The sequence below is a fragment of the Mercenaria mercenaria genome, chromosome 2, assembly GCF_021730395.1.
Source record: "Mercenaria mercenaria strain notata chromosome 2, MADL_Memer_1, whole genome shotgun sequence".
NCBI classification, from domain to species: domain Eukaryota; kingdom Metazoa; phylum Mollusca; class Bivalvia; order Venerida; family Veneridae; genus Mercenaria; species Mercenaria mercenaria.
In genome coordinates, this window is record NC_069362.1 from 90,308,211 (window position 1) to 90,328,604 (window position 20,394).

General features: G+C 34.0%; 1 protein-coding gene across 4 annotated transcripts in view; it reads right to left on the reverse strand.

Moving 5' to 3' along the window:
- LOC128555276 (uncharacterized) overlaps window positions 1-19,903 on the reverse strand; it is a 61,212-nt gene extending 41,309 nt beyond the window's left edge. For 3 of the 4 annotated variants that reach the window (XM_053537189.1, XM_053537191.1, XM_053537190.1), the window contains exon 1: window positions 18,813-19,902. In XM_053537189.1, the coding sequence (XP_053393164.1) occupies window positions 18,813-18,983 (171 nt within the window). In that variant the 5' untranslated portion in view covers window positions 18,984-19,902. Of the gene's footprint in view, window positions 1-18,812 lie in introns of all 4 variants that reach the window. The other variant, XM_053537188.1, reaches the window with a different exon arrangement.
- Window positions 19,904-20,394: the final 491 nt, after the last annotated feature.

The window sequence follows — 20,394 nt, forward strand, 5'->3', positions numbered from 1 at the left end:
GCCTGCGCATCCGCGCAGTCTGGTCAGGCTCCATGCTGTTCGCTTTTAAAGCCTATTGGAATTGGAGAAACTGTTAGCGAACAGCATGGATCCTGACCAGACTGCGCGGATGCGCAGGCTGGTCTGGATCCGTGCTGGTCGCAAACCCACTATGTTGGTTTTCCCATGGCACGGCTCATATAATTTACTGGATGAGCACTGGATAACCAATGTTACTGCTAAATAACCAACGGATGTGACATACTAACCTGGTTTACTTGTTATGTCTACTTAATGGACACAAGCTTTATCATTGTTTTACCTTTGCTAGACGTCAATATGAACAAATAATTATAAAAGTAATTAATAGATAAGATTAGATATCAGTTTAGTTATAAACTAGGTCAGAAACAATATCGGAATAAAGAGATGTTATGTGGTAAAGATCGTGGTAAGACTTTGGGGGTCTCTAAAAGACGAACGTCTGTATCTGATATGGTAAAAAAGACCGGGGTGGTCGACCTGTCGATCCAAACTTGGTCAGGTCCTGCCGGTTGCCAATCAAATAGACAATATCAGTCTCTGGTTATCTGACTTCTGGACTTTACAACATTTCAGACGCTAAACAGTCGCCAACTTAAACCATGTAGGACTTTATCTACTCGTAATGACAGAATTTCGTATTTGACTGGGTTTAACCGCGTTTTTTTTTCAGAAGTATTTCATTTTGACTATTCTATGTTTTTTAATAGGTTTAACACCGTTTTTTTCAACAGTAGTTTAGAATAGGATTTGACTAGTTTTAGAGAGAGAGAGAGAGAGATGCTCAGATATTTGGTAGTATAGCTTTTCCCTAGATAATCTCATTATTTCACTCAAAAGGCTGCTACCGTGGCCGGATTAAATTTGAACAGGGCCTTACTTTCTATAGCAATAATAAGGAAACAAAAACGACCAGTTGACGAAACACATCCAGCTGCAGGTGTTATACATTAAATGTAAAATAAATGTGTGATCGTTGCAATGGACTGGCTAGGTTTTTATCTTTCGCTGAAAGTGATTTAGTTAATCAAAATCTATTCATGATGAAACAGTTGATAAACAGATTGTTTGATAGTTGTGCAATCGCGTATAAAATAGATGTTTGCGCATACAAGTGGTTAATATTATCAAATAACACTGTCTGTATTATAATGGGTCTAACTGAAACGCACAGTCGTTTGAAGTAGACTCGCAAAAATACAATGAGGCATATGAAATAACTCTTTAAGGCTTATGTCACGATAGATGAAAAAGATTGCTGACACAAGATTGTAACGTTTGAGCTAACCCATAACACCTGAGCTGGCCCCTGAACCTTGGAGACTTACAAAGGCTTTTTCTGGTTTCAGTTTTGAATTAAACAGATCGTTTGAGGTGTGGCGTCAGTGATTAATACGACCAACACAGATTTAACTTTGATTTGAAAAAAAAAAAGTTTTTATGCAATTTATTTCAGATTAATTTCAGACTTAAGTTTTTTTTGCTGATGAAAAGGTTCATCATTTGAGTTGACCCCGAACTTCAGAAATTTAAGGGATTTAATAGACAGTCTTATTTTTTTTACATTATCTGAAAGAAAAGAATGAAAACCGTCTATCACTATATTTTGGAGATTAACACGTTATCTTAACAAAAGCAGTCTCGTTCGTTTTGGCAAGTTTACGATGCATAAGGAATTCGATGACGAGCCAAGATATATTTATAATTAGCATTTTCAACATCCGTGATAAAATCCGCATTCGTATTCTGACTACAATTTACAAGATTTAGGAGATCTTAAAATGCGGCTACCTAAATGACAGGGAAGAAAAATAATGTTTGAAATATATATGAATTTACAACTACAGGTGTGAATCATTTAGTCTTAGAGAATTAATTAGAGAACCGTGATCTTTTATTTTCAAGAGAAGCATTTTTTTTCGCTGAACTTCGGTATAAATGATTTAAATAGCAATGGGAACATAGCTACGAGACCATTGTATTGTAACCGTCTCAACAAAGCGATCGACAATTATTTAGACAGGTACATAGGAACTTGATAACACTTTAAAAACATATGGATGGGAAAACTAGAGCCACTTCGGCACAAGTTAGGTCATAAAGCGATTTTTTCATCTTTTGATGGTGGAAGAAGATCCGAGATGCCCATGCAAGCAGGAAATGTTAAAGGCGGGCACCTGGGTAAGAGTTTATAGGCAGCATGATGCGCTTTAAACAATCGACAACGGAAGACACTGGTATATCCGGACGGATATTTGGAGAACAAGAAATTTCTCATGCATTGGAGCCATTCAGAACAGAGCTATTCCGTTTAACTTTGGGACTGAAAGGTAACTCCCTGGTGGCATGGGTTGGGAGTCAATTTTCATTAAGCAATTAAGATGTATTGCTAATGCTAATACATGGTGTAGATTTTCAGTGGTGGATACTTCTCGTTTGAATACTGGTAACATTGTGTTTAATTATGGTTTAAGACATGCGGGAAGAGGTTGCAAAAACTGGCTGCTATTTCTCATAAGGCGTGCTGATAGTTTGTACATTTCATAATGGGTAAATATTTAATGACACGGTTTGTGTGTTGTTGTTTTTTGTTTCTTTGTCTCAATAGTACAAGTCTACAATGTCTTACGTAAATGACTTTAACTGGAAATACTAATACATATATCTGATGTGTACGTGGTAGTAGGTCCCTCTGGGGTTTGCTTTTGTGTAGGTCTTAAGCTTGCTCACTTGAAAATGTTCGGTATTATTATGTTGAAGTGTTTCAAATAGTCGAGTAGCCTTTCATTAGACAGTTCTTTGTTTTTATACTTTTTGTAATTCTGCATCAAATTTGACAACTAATTAGCACTTACTGCTCAAGTTTTACTCTTGCAATGTTATTGTTAATGCCATTATATATAAGATTTCTTTATCATGATTCTGTCTTAAAATGTCTTTAAAATTTAATTGTATAAATTCTGTTGTTTTTATAAATGTATATGCAAGAATAATATATACTAGTGATGGGAAATGGACGACGTTTTAAGTGTCGTATACAGTGTTTTATATACGCTGTATTATAGGTCATCAAGCTTTTCATACAAAACTGTCATAATGATATCACCGGTGCTAGGGGGCGTGAGAGGTGTTGCACATTTCATTACTTCTCATGAACAGACTCAATTAAACCGAGTCTGCTATTATTCTTCTTGGTAGCATTCTTTGCTTCCAAAGGATCTTTTTACAGATTTTATTTGTCACAGATATATTGTTTTTATTCATCTGGCCATCAATGCAGTTAAGTTGGAAAATAGTCAGATTGCATCTGTCTTTCTGACACTTTGTTACGGTCATTAGAGATCAAATATCTAATGTATACCATGAATCAAAGAGCTATAGATCATACAACTGAGAATCGTGATATAAACCATTTTGACAATTTTAGGTGGCACTTACCAGTCTCCATAACTTACAGTCCCACACGTCATTTTCAAGTTTATTCAGCAGTCGTTTTCAAAAGTAATCTTAATATTGTAAATTAGCTTTTATACATGTGTCCTAAAAGACTTTGAAAATTGTTCATCACATGCCATTCTTCTGTTGAGATCATTTACATTTAAATCTTCCATAATGTTTGTTACATTGAGAAGTTTTGAGTACATATATGTGCATATTTTAATACATACTGGCCAAATAATATATATACGACTGTCTGCCATAACAACACAGTTTACGATATATCCCGTCATGACAACATGATAATTAAGAACACATTTACACAAGAATAAATAGAATAAATAAAACAATTACACACGATGGACAGAACAAACACTATGGGTACCACCTAGTGACAAGAGACCACTGTGGAGTTTAAATCACCAAACCTCACTCTTACCATGTTCCAAAGCCACAAGACAGTGCAAATAAAAATTATACCCGCCAGGTGAAACTTTAATTTACGCAATGGTCACAAAATGCATGATATTAAGAAAAAACAGAATGCTCGTATATATATATAAACACTAAAGAACCATAAACGCACGTATTAAAGTCTTTCCTGAAGTCAGGGGAACATAAGAAACAGGCCATTCCTCAGGTTATTTCGATATATAAAGCGTCTACAATTCTATTAGATTATCGTCAGTAGACTTTGTAGTTTAGATATTATTCTGAATTTGAACATAAACGTAAAAAAGGTAATCTAAGTACACCTTTGCACTTTGTTTATAAACAAACAGATTCGTGCATGGCAGGACACAACTATGCAAAGGTTTCGAAAAGTCAGAAGACACACTTCTAAAGCGTACAAATACCGCGGTAACTTTGCCAAAGTCAAGTAGAAGATGTTAATTAGATACTAAATGATGACAAAGTCCTTTAATCCTACTTTGTAGGTGCATAAAAGAGTCTTTAGCGGGCCAATATCATTTGAATTTATCGCAATTAAATCGACAAAACAAAATTCTACAGCGAGGATATTATCTGTCCCTTAGCATTCATATCGGTCCGTTTTGAGCGTTGCAAAAAAAAAATAATTAGGGAGAAATTCAATACGTACCCTATAAAAAGGCCGTGGTGTAAATAGGCGGAGAGGCTATCTATCGTTAACGTTATCTTTGTATCAATGAAACAAGCCAGTTTTTAATTTATAATGTGATATAAGTGTTATCAGGATCATCATTTACTGATCTAAATCTCCATTCACATATATTATGTTACTAAAGGATCGTTATAGGGGTATTTTCTTTTAAAAAAACTGAATAGTAAATTATATATACTAAAGGGGATGATTTAATCTAATATGTCTTAAGTGGGAGATTGATTAGTTTGAATGCTGCATGTTAAACTTATGGTGTAGATGTCAACAAATGCAACATTTCGTATTCATAACCTGTGTTTACACTATTGTATGTGATAAAATTAATGAAGGTAGTTGGGCATATCCAACTTTGTCATAGATGCCAAACTGTACACCATAACTATTGTTACATATTGTTGATTGGTAGTGCATGGAGACGTGGGGCCATTACACTGCATGAGAGCATAAATGTTCATAATCAATGCTTAAAAAGAGTTCAAATATCCGCTGGATATAAGCTGTTAAAACACCGAGTAGTTTATCATTTTTGCTTCATAAGGTTTTGTAGACGAACGTTTTAAATTCTCTTTCTCACACCATAATACCATTTCGCAGACAGAAAGATAAGAAGCGAAATACCATATTTAATCAATGACAACGTGTCTTCTTATAGATCTATATTTGATTTGATGTAACCTTACATGTACAGTAAGCAGAAACAGTCCGTGTTATTAGTTCTGCTGGGTACATTTGAGCCGTGCCATGGGAAAACCAACACACATTAGTGGCATATTGCAGGCTCCAGCAATATGGAAATTCAGAACCATGCCCCTGCGCATCCGGCGGTCCATGTCACTGTGTTTCATCCCCTCATGCTGTTCGCTATCTTCTTAAAGACTCATTGGTATATTGGCTGTGGAGTAAAGAAAGATCAACTGGTAGTGTTTCCTATCTAGGACAAAGCTTTGCAATGTGAAATTTACTTACATTACATGCTTTTAAAAGTACAAAGTAAAAAAGTTGCAAAAGAAATGTTTATATCTCTTTCCCTTGTTTTCATTTAAAATACTCGTGTGCAACCGTAATTCTTTGTAGCAGAATTGAATTGAAGCAGGACAGATGGAAATTCATAAAACAAATGAAAACGGACTCTAGTACTCAGAATTTAATTAGAGAGCGGTTGTCACATGAATTCAATGAACGTGTAAAATGCATTAAACTTAAATTAGATAAAACAAATATTCTGGATGCGTGACATGCAAAGTCATGAATGTCTATATATTATGTTCAACTACATAAAGTATACTTAGAAGGACTTGATTACCTTAAAATCTTAAGGAACGTGTCTATAAACCACCATGACACCAACAATCATCTCTATGAACGTAAATAGAAGTAAGATTTCTAACGACTTATGTCTGTCTAAATAAGTTTTACTACGGCAATAGCGTTTCACATTTGGAGAAACCGTTTGACACTTAGAATGTATGTATGCATAGGCCGCATCATTCTTATGTAGGAAATAATAATGAGCCGCACCATGAGAAAACCAACATAGTGCATTTGCGACCAGCATGGACCAAGAACAGCCTGCGCATCCGCGCAGTCTGGTCAGGATCCATACTGTTCAATTTCAAACATTGCAATTAGAGAAACCGTTAGCGAACAGTATGGATCCTGACCAGACTTCGCGGATGCGCGGGCTGGTCTGGATCCATGCTGGTCGCAAATGCACTATGTTGGTTTTCTCATGGTGCGGCTCATTATATTTCTATACCGTCCTCTCGTTTTTACTACCGAAGTTTTGTATATATCTGGATTATGTCATAAACTTCTCTATAATCCCATTCTCCTACAAATCTTGAAAGTATTTCTTTTTGAGAGAAAAACAAACAGGTTTGCTAGTGCTCAAACACACAGTAATATAAAATACTGAACTAAAATATAAAACAATCGAGAACATCTCCTTTGCAGGGTTATTGGCTCGTTTTAATCATGTAATGACAGTCAGTTAACTTAGGTTTATCTTATTACAAGTAAATGTTAGCAGTTGGCGTTGGAGTGGGGGTGAAAAGTCATCATCCCTCCTGCACAAATTTGGTTCCAAAATGCTATGTCTACAGACAATTTTGTCTCAATGTTACTTAATCATTTTATGATGTCCATACAAGGAAAACGTATTATTAAGTTGTTTTAAATTGTTGTTAACAAAATATCTTGTAGGTGGATTTTATGTACAAAGGATAATGCATGCTCTAACTTTATTTAAGAGGGCCGAAATGACATGGCAATTATAGGCCAGTATGACAGGTTTTAAATAACTTACTTTGATATAAACACATCGTTAAAACGGTGCCTGGCAGTTTCACAGCATTATATTTGTGCAATATATATTATCTTAAAAAGCGCAGTGCCGAAAGCAGAATCTGGCAGCTGACCTAGATTCTGCCGTTAATACAGAAAGTACCTCTTTTAAATTGATATAAAAAGATGTTAATCAGTCTTCACGGGAGGCTGCCCCTCAGCTCGTTTTAAATGAATAATTTTATTATCAATAAACGTCTTTTTTCCTAATAGCTTTTACGATTTACGGTTGTTAAAGGACAATAATATAAACCACAATTTGCTTTTATATATGACCTAGCATAAAAAACAGCTGAACATATCAAATGACGCGTGCAGAAACGTACACAGCCTGCTGGGTAGAGCACAGCACGGAGAACCCACTGAAATACTACAAAAAATGTTCAAACTTACTTGGTGGAATATGGGTTTCCAAAAGGGATTATTTTTAGTATTTTGTTAGAAAATTACCTCAGCAATTATAAGCTTGTTACTTGTTACAATTTTACCTCAACAAGTAACTGGTTCGAATCAGGGGTGTGTTGTATTGTCTCTAAAACGTCAAAGGTGATTCGTGCTCCACACGAAACATGTGGAGAATTTGCCCATACAATTAATAAATTAACTGACTGTCATAATTGTTTCGTACAATTAAAATAGCATAAAACATAATAATCATAGCGGCAGGTTACTGACCAACATTTTGTTGGGATTAATAGTTTTATCAGCATTCAAGACATATTGTATATGAATACAATTACTACACATTCATAGGCAAATGTACAGTGTGTTTCATAACAATGTATAACACAAGTACCGAATTAACACGCAATATGCGATTACATAGAAAACCCACCCTATTGTCATGTCAGTAATTTTAATTCCAACGATATATAGCATAAAAGTAAAAACATTGGCAGAGTGCGAATATATGAAAAAGAAAAAAAAAGAATTTTACAATTCTACTTTCAAAACGTTAAACTAAGTATCTAAAAATGCCGTAGGACCAAAACACACAACATACTCTTGTTTCGTGCTGGTTCTGGGTTATTTGCAGATAAATCCATATTTGGCGCCTTTTCGGCTTTAAAGACATGAGTCAAATGATGCTACTAGGATCTGTAAGTCGTGGCTATTGCCTATAGTATGAGATATAATACTTCAAGTTTGAAATGTTTGTTTCCTCATTTTAACATTCTCATACAATAAATTTTGCGCGAAATATGAAACTTGTGCAAAAATGACAAATTACAATGCATGAACATGTTAAATGGTTTCTATCATATAGTAACAGGATGACATTAAACGATCGGCTGCCTTTGATATATCTAGCAAAACGTGCATTTATCATGTTGCATGTGCAGACGTTTGTTCAAGACTGTCAACATTCAAAAGACTTCTGTAAAATGCGATTAAACATAGCGGTACAGTCTAAAAAGTTTTTGTTACTAAATAGGTCAGTGAGCTTCTAATAAAAACCGGTGTATACGTTGAAAATGACCAAGGAAATTTATTCAGCTTGTCATCAGATAGGTCAGCTTCACTTTTCGGCACTTAGCTAAAGAAAAGTGAGAATAGAAATAAGATATTCGTAGTGTCCTTTTGATAACATATGTATTATCTCCCTTAGTTCTTTCTTGTCGAGGGTAAAATTGAACAAAATTTGGAGAACTAATTGTAACATACGTATGTAAAGATTTTCTGAAGAAGTATGTTGACAAAAAATACGGTTGCAAACAAATGACATTTAAAGAATGTAAAGAAAATTGCTTATAACCGAGCATGTGAACGCTAATTTGCCGAGAAAGGGTTTGCTGAAGTTTTCGATACCATTACATTCCTAAAACATAACTCGACAGGAGTGCATGTTGTTTTGAAAATAATAAGATGTGTAGTTTTCTGGTGATGGACTGTTTAGAGACTATTTATTCAAATTTATTTTTCGACAAACTTTTTTTTACCGAATAGGCGGTTAATAAAACTTTTCTTTTGACTATTAAGGTACACACACATATATATTTATAACTTTTTTATAGCTCCCACGTTCCATATAATCTTAAAATATACATGACGTTACGTAGCATTGCTTGAATACAAATGAATATTTGAAATAAAATAGTTTTCTCATTATGATGTGTTTGTAAAGACAGCTTAATTTAATTTAAATTTGTCCAATTTAAGGCCGGAAGTGATTACTTGCGAAAATGCCAACTTGTCATAAAAACATGACAAAAGTACAGTTTTATAAACACAGCCTGAGTTTTTAGAATGTTTTGAAACGAAAGAAGGATATTAAAATATGAGACTGTCTGTGAGGCCGCTGTGGTGGTTTAGGTCCCTGACTGAAACTTGCGAGGGTTCGAATCTCATAAGTGTCGAATTCGCTTAGACGAAGCAACCAAAATGCTTTTTTTTGTAAAGGTCGCGGATTTTCATCAGATGAACATCCTTGCATAATATCATAAGCCCATGAAATAATGTATGGATGGGAACACTAGGTCCTCCTCCACATTCAAAGCCGGAAAGGCGCAACATGGACTTAACTGCAGATATCATCCCAAACTTTTCATAAATAATCAAAGAATATAAAATAAGTTTAAAATCATACAAACTTTGCCAAGTGGGTTTATCACCTTTAAAACTACGTTATGCCTCTTATGAATGGCGGTGAGTTAACCCAGGACTCTTAGTCAGTCTTAAATTGTTCTTCATAAAACATTGACAACGTGTTGCCGAAGGAAGAATTATCTCACACGTATTTTCTTCAATCAATCATCATCAACAGCATATATATAGTTTGGAATCCAAACTTAAGGCCTCCCACCCGAAAGTCACATAAACCCTTATCATGATGGACACGATTGTTTCTGCCTTTGCGACCAGTGTAGATCACGATCAGCCTGCACATCTGTGCAGTCTGATCTTGATCTGCACTTTTCGCCATTCAGTCAGTATCATTTTGGTAAGCACCCCTTTTAAACAGTTAATGGTACTGTCCAAATTGAAAGACGGACAAGATCATTATAGAAAGTTAGCAGGGTAAGTGTTAACTCTGTTAACTGGGTTATTCGGACGGGCTGTTTGAGGACAAGAAGGAGGCAGGAAGACATCATTTAAGCATACCTCATAATATTTAAAAGACTGTAATTTAATTCAAGACTTTAAATGATGTATCGGATGCACCTTTCGCTACGAGCACAGTATGCAGTTTGTCATAACATGCTATTTGTGTAAATTGTTCATTCAAGGTCGAAATGCGATGTATAACACATGTCATAATCATCGTATATGTAAAGATAACAATAATTTTCTATTTTTGAAACAAGTGAAAACATTTTGCATATGCATTCGAAAAATCTATTAGGCGAATATCCTAAAATGTATCTGCGTTATATGAAATTCTAAATTCATTTTCTAAAGTCGCCCGGACTTCCCCATGAAGTCAAAGATTCGAATTCCGAACGAGGCTTATGTTTTTCCGTGTTTAATAATTGGCTCAGGTCTTTCATCAAGCACCTGTGATTCATTGAGGAGAACAAATTCATACTTGTAAGGAACCCAGGTTAAAAAACCATCGATGCAAATCCATCCTGTTCAAAACAAATCCACTGACCAAATTATTTAATGGTGGCTTAGGCCTTATTGGGACAACAGTGGGCATATGAAAGACATTATACTGGACCAATATCCGCCGACATAGGATGTTTTACAGATATGATGCTGGACCAATGTTTAGTCGAAGGCTGGTACAAACCAAACATGATGTTGGACCAATATGGCGCCACGCTGAGCATATTACTGACATGCTGGACCAATATTCGCCGACGTAGGATATATTACAAATAATTATGATGTTGGACCAATGTTTAGTCGAAGGTGGGTACAAAATAAACGTGATGTTGGACCAATATGGGGCGATGTTGAGCTTATTACAGATAACATGCTGGACCAATTTCGGACAACCAATGGCCGGTGAACAGAAATCCGCAACATTCCATTTATCTGTATGAAAAATATACCAGACCGATCGTATCTTCAACTGAGAAGTACGAGCTCTATGTTGATTGCAACAAAAATTGCTAACCTAACTTAAGTCTAGCTTGAAGAAGACAAATCATTCAAAGTCGAAATCAGTTAAATCTAAACATTTAATTAAAACAAAACAAGAAAGTGATCAATTTTCGACATACGGTGATTCCTTTGATGGTTGTGCGCATGTGTCGTTAAATGGTGTTTAATTTTAAGATTTTCTCTGTTCAGTTTTTTACTGCATCTATATCAATTAATTCTAATGTAGCTTAATTGTGCAATTTCACGGTTTTTAGAATCATTTGAAATGATCGACGCCTGTTTTTTTCTTAATTCATACTTACATGTTCATTCATTTGTAGAACAGTTCTTGAAAAACAATATTCGCAATTTATTTAGAAAAGTATGTGCTCACGTTAACTTGATGTTCTGTTAGTTGTATTTAGGACAATAACCGGTAATAAGTGGTTAAGTTCGCTAACCTGGAATACCTTCAAATCAATCACCTCCGTGGGTTTAAATCCAAAAATAAATGTTTTCTCAAAACGAAGTTATCAAGCTGGCTTGCGTAAGGTCAGGTTTCCGTCAATGTATGGTATAAAGCTCAAGTTTTCTTCCACCATTAAAGCAAGGAAGTCATAAAATGGCCTTAACGCTAACCATGCTGGACACGATTAATTCTGTCTTTGCGACCAGTGTAGATCATGACCAGCCTGTACATCCGTGCAGTCTGATCATGATCTGCACTGTTTGCCATTCAGTCAGTATCTTTTTGGTAAGCACCCCTTTTAAGTTAATGGTACAGTCCAAATTGAAAGATGGACAAGCTAATTATAGAAATTTAGCAGGAAAGGGTTAAAATGCGTCGGTGTGACTAAAACCCGAGAAAACGCACTTATTGTGACAAAAGTGCAAGTTGCAGTAGTTTACAAGATCAATCACGTGACGCGTGACTGCATATGTTGTCTAAGTCAAAGTGTATGATTGCTTAGGCAAAAAGTGCATTTAGCTCGCTAAACGATATTGTAGATACTTTAGAATTTCTATATTCCGATGTTAGTTAAATTACTAAATGGGTTTGGTCAGTTGAACAAACAGTTATGTGGTAAATGGACACAAAACTTGGTACACATGATATGTGCAAGGTATAATGTATATACATCAACTTAACAAGTACTGATGTAAGAGGACATGTGCACTCAATTATTTCTTCAAAGGTCATACTTTCAATCTTGTAAACAGTTGTACAATGACCAGCAACGCTAAAGTCACGATGTTCATTTTGATAATAGCATTATATATACAACGTGATATACAATTTGATATCTCATCGCGTGAGATATATAAAAAAATTATGCCGAGATGAATAGGTGTTTAAAAAGATGCCACTTTCTTAATTAAAATCTATCTGTATCATAAACAGTGACATACTTCGAAAGGTTAAATGTATGTTTCCTTTTGTATTCAATCTAAATGGAAAGGCCATTAAGAATATTAAGGATTAACTGAACAATGTAATAAATGTCAATTCAAAAGTAGTACGTCAAGAAGTTAAGTTCCGTAATTGACTTTCTGTTTACCGAATGACTGTGTATCCCTACATACGTACACTTCCTCTCATCAATTAGACCCTACCTGACCTAAAATATTCTTGATATATAGGCCACTGGTTTATTATCTGTTACGTTTAAAGGAGTTAATCTCCACTTGTAACCATAAAATATAAAAAAGAATTGAAATAAAAGAAAAAAATATGTGGAGTATTTATGCTTATAAATCAATGTCAGTTGAGACATGATATTATGTCAATCTGACTAAAGTTCTCGATCTTCCTAAATGCGTAACTTTAATAGGAAATGAATTTTTATCAGATTGATATTATGTAATGCTAAATTTAAGATGTAATTAATCATTTTTACTTTAAACTTCAAATTTACGGATTACATGCGTAACATATTACATGCGTAACATACAAAACTCAGTTAAACACATTGGGATTACCTTTTACTTTAGTTTAATACCACAGTAAAGTATTATTTTTATTCAAATCTGAGGGCAAGTTCCTTTAAATGCTGCCCCCTTGTAATTCAATACAATTATTCCAAACGTTTCATTCCTTACCGAAATAATTTAAGATCATTTTTGGATAAATTTGTTTGAATAAGAAATGTCAATTAAAAATAAATTTATATTCATAACACTATCAATATTTGTCCAAGCAATTAAACATTCCGGGCATTTTAATTTTCTGTATGCCTGTCAGAAAGTTCAAATTAGACATCAAATGCGACATTTTTGTTCAAATACGAATAAGTTCACATTTCACACAATTTAAATGCCCAGCCTGTGTGGCAAATACAGGGCATATTTGCGTTTTCCTTAAATCATTAATCTTTCAATTTCCCCATTAATTAAGACCACTCTTAATATTAAGTATTGTAATTAAAAATGTCTGAATGTTATTGATCCTTCGAAAGATGTTTGCTTCTAAATCATTAAATACAGCCGTGAAGTAAGTCTCAAGGAGGGGCAAATACTTATTCTTAAATTCTACGTTATGTTTTCAAATCTGAAATAAAAACTGGATAAAGCCAGGCTTGCTGGCACAAGAAAGGTAAATGGTTCTTCCAACGTGCCTGCTCGTGCCTGAAATATCCTCAGGAGTGAACCTGGGCTCTTCCTCTACCATTCAAGTCTAGAAATTTATAATATAGCCTAAAGTTTCCGTTGCGGCATAAAACTGACAAGACAAAATGATTGGTAACACTACCGGTATACAAACAAAGTATATCTTCCAACAGTGACATAAGAATGATAGAATTAAGCAAAATTAATCGTTAAAGAGAAAATAAAATGTTCATCTTTGTGGAATATTTATTAAATCAATCGATCTCAGACTAGAAAAGTTTACAAAATTCATTTTCCATGTATTGTATTGGGAACTGTACAATACTCTACCGATATGAAATAAGCCTTTAGCCCTTAGCATGCTGCCGGCAAGTGATTTTGCCTTTGCGACCAGTGCAGACCAAGATCAGCCTGCACTTCCGTGATCATGATCTTCAGTCAGTAGATTTTCAGTGAACACCCGTTTGAATAATAAATGGTACTGCTCTAACTGAATGATAGACCAGTCTATTTTAGAAATTTAGCAGGCTAAAGGTTAAACGACTGTACTTCAATGAAATAGAAATCTCATATGATATTCATATTGGTCTCATGGACCAAGTGGTGATGTAGACATTTTGAATCATATGTTCCTGGTTGAATTCCTTTCATGTCCTGACTTGACCAGGTCTAAAATAATTACCAAAAGGTATATGATGGGTCATCCTCCGCCATTAAAACTTGGAAAGTCTCTTCAATACCTAAACTGCAGTGTTGTGACTTAAAATGTAATGTAAAAGAAAAAATGTGGTATTCATGAGTTGTGACGGAATCAAATCACAATTTGTAAACTGATACGCCAACGAAAGCAAACAGCGTTAGACAGCTGCCCGACCGTAAAAGACTTTTAACCTCTCTACTCGGTCAAAACACAATTTCTGGTCCAAAGGTTAGCCTTTTATCACTTTCTTAAAACAAGTAGCACATGATTATGACCTCTGGTTGGTGCTCTGATAAAAGTAATTTACAAAAACTTCCTTTGGCTTTCGTAATTTCACCAGGATCTTGCTAGAATGCGCACAAGTGTATGATCAAAAGAAACTGCAGTATAATCATTATTTGCACATTTTGGTCCACTTACTTAAAGAGTTTCTTTAAACATTGATTTGTAATAATAGTTGGTTTTCTGGTCTTCTTTTGCTATTGAGTGCATGGCAGCAGTCAGTTTAGGGAAAGAAGGAACAGATGTTGTTGGCTTTTTTATAAAGAGATTTAATGGCATTTTTATTGGTTAAAGCTGATTAATATGGTGTGCTTCGGTAGGATATATATGGAACATCTGATAATTAATTGGCCTGGTGCGCCCCTTCTTAGAGTAGAAAATTGAACACAGTAAATCGGGACGAGACACTGTATATATATTTCAACTTGCACATGTTTCACGAGCCAAAATTAAATTATACGCGTTTATGGGTAGAATCGTATAATATTAGACCATGGGAAAATATAACATTCCGAAAAATGATATATGCTTCAAGTATTATATATATATTCTAGCTTTTTCCTGATTAACTGTAACCTATTTAGTACTGATATGTTTTTCTCGTAAACATACCTCAGACGTTTGAAGGAACCAAGTCTTTTTATTTATATATATTATAGAAAAACTTTAAGTTTACACAGGAAAAAGGAATAACTTTTATTACAGTATGGCCTCAACATGCGAGCTGTATGTTTATTTTGGTTAAGTGCATAATTTATAGAGAATACATGCACATGAATTGTGCATTTCTGTCTTAGTTAAATATGCACAACAAAAGCAAATATAGAACGGCACCGTGTGCAAAAGAAGAAACCGAAGATCTTTGTATAAAAGCCTGCAATATTACATTAATTAATATACAAGTGACATAGTTCAAAAAGTTTCAATTGGCAATTCATACAAAAGTTCGGAATCATTACTAACATTTTATTAAAAAAACAAAACAACAGGAATCACAAACAACTGCCATATATGATATAACAGGGGTCTCTGCGACTGGGTGGACCTGGTCCCTTATCGTTATCTCCCCGAGCCACGTCAAGATCGAATTGTTGTTTTAAGTAAGGTTGCCATCCGTATGTCGAATGTAGTTTTTTATCCCCCTAAAACTGTAACAAAAACTGTAACCATGGTCGAAGAAATGAATGCATCATCCGGCACCAGAAAAAAATTATGTCACTCTCTGTCTATAAAAACAAAACGAAATTTTTATTTAAATAAAGAACAGTGCGTGTCATAAAATGCGCATACAAATGCTGACTTGTTTTAACAAAACATATTTTAAATAAAAATATTAGACGTCATTTATCATTCCTTACAACATCCAGAGCTAGCTAAACAGTTCAAGCGTGACCACGACCGACATACGATCAGACCGATTTACAATTTCTACTAAAGTAACATTTCTTGTGAAATAATCCTTAAATAATAAAAAAAAATGATTCGGGTGATCAAACTGGCACTGCCCGTTTAACACAATGACTACACTTTTTCCACAAAAAGGTAGATTTTAAATTCAATGTGCTAGGCTCACATTGAAGGAAACTAAGAACAAGAAGAACCGATTTTTGCTTTAACAGATATACAAAAGGACCACTTGAATGACAACGCACATATGAACAATGCTTTGCTTTAAACTAACGAACGATGTCTAACAATCGTACCGACCCCTTTCCTTTATGTGTGCTCGCGCACGTCTATGTGTGTGAGTGTTTTGTTTTGTTTTTTTGCTTGCTTGCTTGTTTTTTTAAGGGAGGATGGAAGCATGTTGTATTTGGCCTTATTGTAGATAGTACAAGTAATCTCATCACAATGATCTATTTTTTCTCGGCTTCCGTGATATGTTTTGCGAACACATTGTGAGATTACTTCCGGTCGCACGAGCAACAAAATGCATGAAGCACAGTCTGCCTCGGTCATTGTGTATTATTTAGTATTTACTTAAGCTAAAACCCGATAGGCAAATACTGCAATAAGCGAACAAACATAACTGAAAAAATAGGTAAGTCAACATATCCCGCGGTGTAAAATCCTTTGATGTTTTAGCGCGGTAGCTCTTTTTCTAAAATGTTTAATGTTTAGCCAAAAATTACTATGATTTACATTCTTAATATCAAAGTCCATGTGAATTTATAATCGCCTTAATAAGTAATCATACAGTAGCGGAGCATCTGATAAATAAATTAATCATTCAAATATGCTAAAAAGAAGTAATTACTGAACATATAAATTTATGTCAGTAGTTAAGTATGATAGGAAAGTACAGTGTTAGATAGATGATATCTTCATATCTAATCATAATGTACATAAATATAGGCTAGAGTGGAGTATTTCCCATATAATAACTATATGGCCTCTGTTCAGCTAAAAAAAGGCAGTTTTTCAATTTTTTATCAGATAATGTAGAACTAATCTTTGACGAAGTGGTCCCGCGACATGCATATAGTATAAAACGTCAATCCATTAAGACTTTTCGTTTCAATCCGTATCAGCAGAAAAGTGGTTTAGTTTAATTCAGAGTGAAACTTGTACACAAGCCAATTATATCCATGCCATGCACTGCAACAAAAACATGCAAACTCATGTACCTTTAGGACACATTAGAATTACAATATGTCTAACAAACAGATGGTATTAAATGTGTACTTTATGTCGCTCTTACGTACACTGTATATGAAGTGCTTCCTCATGATCATATTTCCATTTTTTAAAACCGCAATCAACAAGTTTTATGAAATCGATGGAGAGTAGTTCGGTTTGTTTACTGCGAGATTAACGCAGTACGTGTCTTTTTATACAACCGATAATTCACTTAATCACTTGTTTTTTTATTATTATTTGCAATTGCAAACGAATGAATTCGATACAACCGCAGCTGTAAAACTTGCATTCATGTGCATGTGAATAGAGTTTCAAATGATAATTTTGACCAACTGAAATGTTACAAAGAAATTCAAAGATTTTTAAATTTTATATGCATTTTTAATTACCCCTGTTCTTCAACTTAAAGGCTGTATTTCACGAACATGTTTATGTTTTTATATACATGCTGCCAAAAGTAAACTAAAGCATGCAGCCTGGTATGAGACAAATATGGCACAGTAGCGTGCTTGTAAGAATTCAATGTACGTTAGACAAATGCAATACACGAGAGCTGGGTCAAACACACGACCCGGACGGTATTATTATAATGATGTGCGATTTAACAAAATATTGAATTACGTGAATAAGGAATGAATACAAATTATTTCTACAAGCTTCCTCATGTTCAGCATAAGAAAGTTGGTATTAAAATTCGAAAAGAAAAAAATGATCGTTTGAATAAGACGGTATAATTCTTGTCAAATAAATCATGACAATTTTATAAGAAAGATGACAATAGCATAAGGAAATCAAAAAAGAAAAATGAATTATTTAAATGTGAAATTTGAAGCAACCAGTACATTGTCAACGAAAATGTAGAATAATTCAGACAAAATCATGTCAAGAAAGTAGGTTTAACATAGAAATATAGTAAAAATGATACTGATTTAAATAATAAATATATACATTCCTGTGTACGTTGGAAAGGAGATGAATACTTGATTCTCTGTGTAACGTAATTGAATAACTCCTACCAGTTCTTTTATTCTTTCAGATCGCAGCTTGAAGATAGATTGATTGAATAAGAAAAACTAAAGTTTGATGAATACGAAAATAGAGAATAATTACCAGGTGACTAAAAGTGTGCTTTGAACATTGTAGATTAATGCACATAATAATAACGGAATAAGAATTTTAGAATTTATGAATGAGGTGAATAAGAAAATTGAATAATGTTTTACCAAATTCTCTCATACCTGAACCAGTTTATACTGGTTATAATATTGACGGAGATGAATAAGGTAATTGGACAATGTCATACCAGTTGCCTTATATTAATTGGAGATAATATTGACTGAATAAGAATCTCATATATTTTTATGAGTGGGGTGAATAAGAAAACTGAATAATTCCTACTGGTTCCCTAATAACTGCAGCATTATATTTTAATGAGAATATTAACAGAATAAAAATTCAGAAATTTTGTAAGTGAGATGATTAAGTAATTTGAACAATTCCTACCGGGTCCCCCATATTTGCAGCATTATATGTTAATGAGAATATTTTCGGAATAAGAATTCTGAAAATTTATAAATGAGATGAATAAGAAAACGGAATAATTCCTACCAGTTCCCTCATATTTGCAGCATTATAGATAGATCTCCTGAGATCGTTATGAGTGTCGACAATCTCCTTAATCTCATCTGTAGTAAATCGAATCACATTGTGTTGTGTCCTTGCCTCCGAAAACAGGCAACATAGAACAAGTAATATCCAACAATAATTGACTTTATCCATTTTCTAATATTTTCTAATTTTCTTTTTTTTTTCAAAAGCAACAATTTTTTTGTATATAGTATTTTTTTTTAAAGTTTTAACATAATTAAGTGTTCTCTTTTAAAACTTCAAATGCACATTTTTCGAGTTGCAGTTTTTTCCAACACCAGCAGACGACAAGTACTTTACTTTAAAAAACTGACGTAATTGTAACAGTATTTATACCAGGTCTTCGTACGAAAAAAAATCCAGATTTTTTTTGGTCGTGTGCCGCTTGTAACATAGCCAAACGATAACCACCGACGATAACCACAGATGATAGTGTTTGACTATCAAACCGTTTATTTTAACTTAAACGTGTATGCATTTCTTCTTGTCAAATAAAATGTAACTCGGATAGTTTACCAGTTATATTAGCTTTATGTGAAGTAATTGTTTAAGGACGAAACGAATAAGATAAATGTTTCTCCATGTGTCCTTGCCTTATTTAGAAGTATTTCTGTGCCTGCTCACTGATTTATATCTGATGTTTTAGTAAAGCAGCTACCTTAGTTACTGTATTTAGAACATCTAGTGACTATGATTACGCCCACCAAATAAATAAATAAAATAAATGAATAAATAAATAAATATATGAAAAATAAATAATTAAAACAGAAAATAATAAAAATAATAATAGAATTTAAAAAAGATGAAAATGAAAAAAAGTAGAAACAACAACAAAATACTGGTATAAAAATAAATAATTAAAACAGAAAATAATAAAAATAATAATAGAATTTAAAAAAGATGAAAATGAAAAAAAGTAGAAACAACAACAAAATACTGGTATAAAGTTTATGGTAGCAAATACCTTTCAATGAAATTTCAATCTTCATTTTTGGTTATATTTTGTAAGTACATAAATCAATACATTCCCTGCTTTCTGTCTTTAAATTAAATTTTACGTGCAGTGAAACTGTATGATCAGGATTTTTTTGTTCAGTTTAGAGCTTTAAAAGAACTTTCGAAAATGCACAGGTTTATATACTTTCTAAATACCTTTAACCTTTACCCTGCTAAATTTCGATAATGGAGTGGTCCATCTTTTAGTTTGGACAATACCATTAACTGTAAAAAAGGGGTGCTTACCAAAAAGATACTGACTGAATGTCGAACAGTGCAGACCATGATCAGTTTGCACGGATGTGCAGGCTGATCTTGGTCTGCACTGGTCGCAAAGGCAGAATCACTTGCCACTAGCAGGATAAGGGTTAAAGATTTGAATATTACTAATACCTCCTAGTGTTGATATATTAGTATGGATATTAATGTCAGTCTTTTTCTCTCATTACAGCAGGCGGCGAAGTGGTCCAGTGGTGACACTGTCTGACTACGAAAACAAGGGTCGTGAGTTCGAGTCCCCGCATTTCTAGCTTTACTATTTATTTAC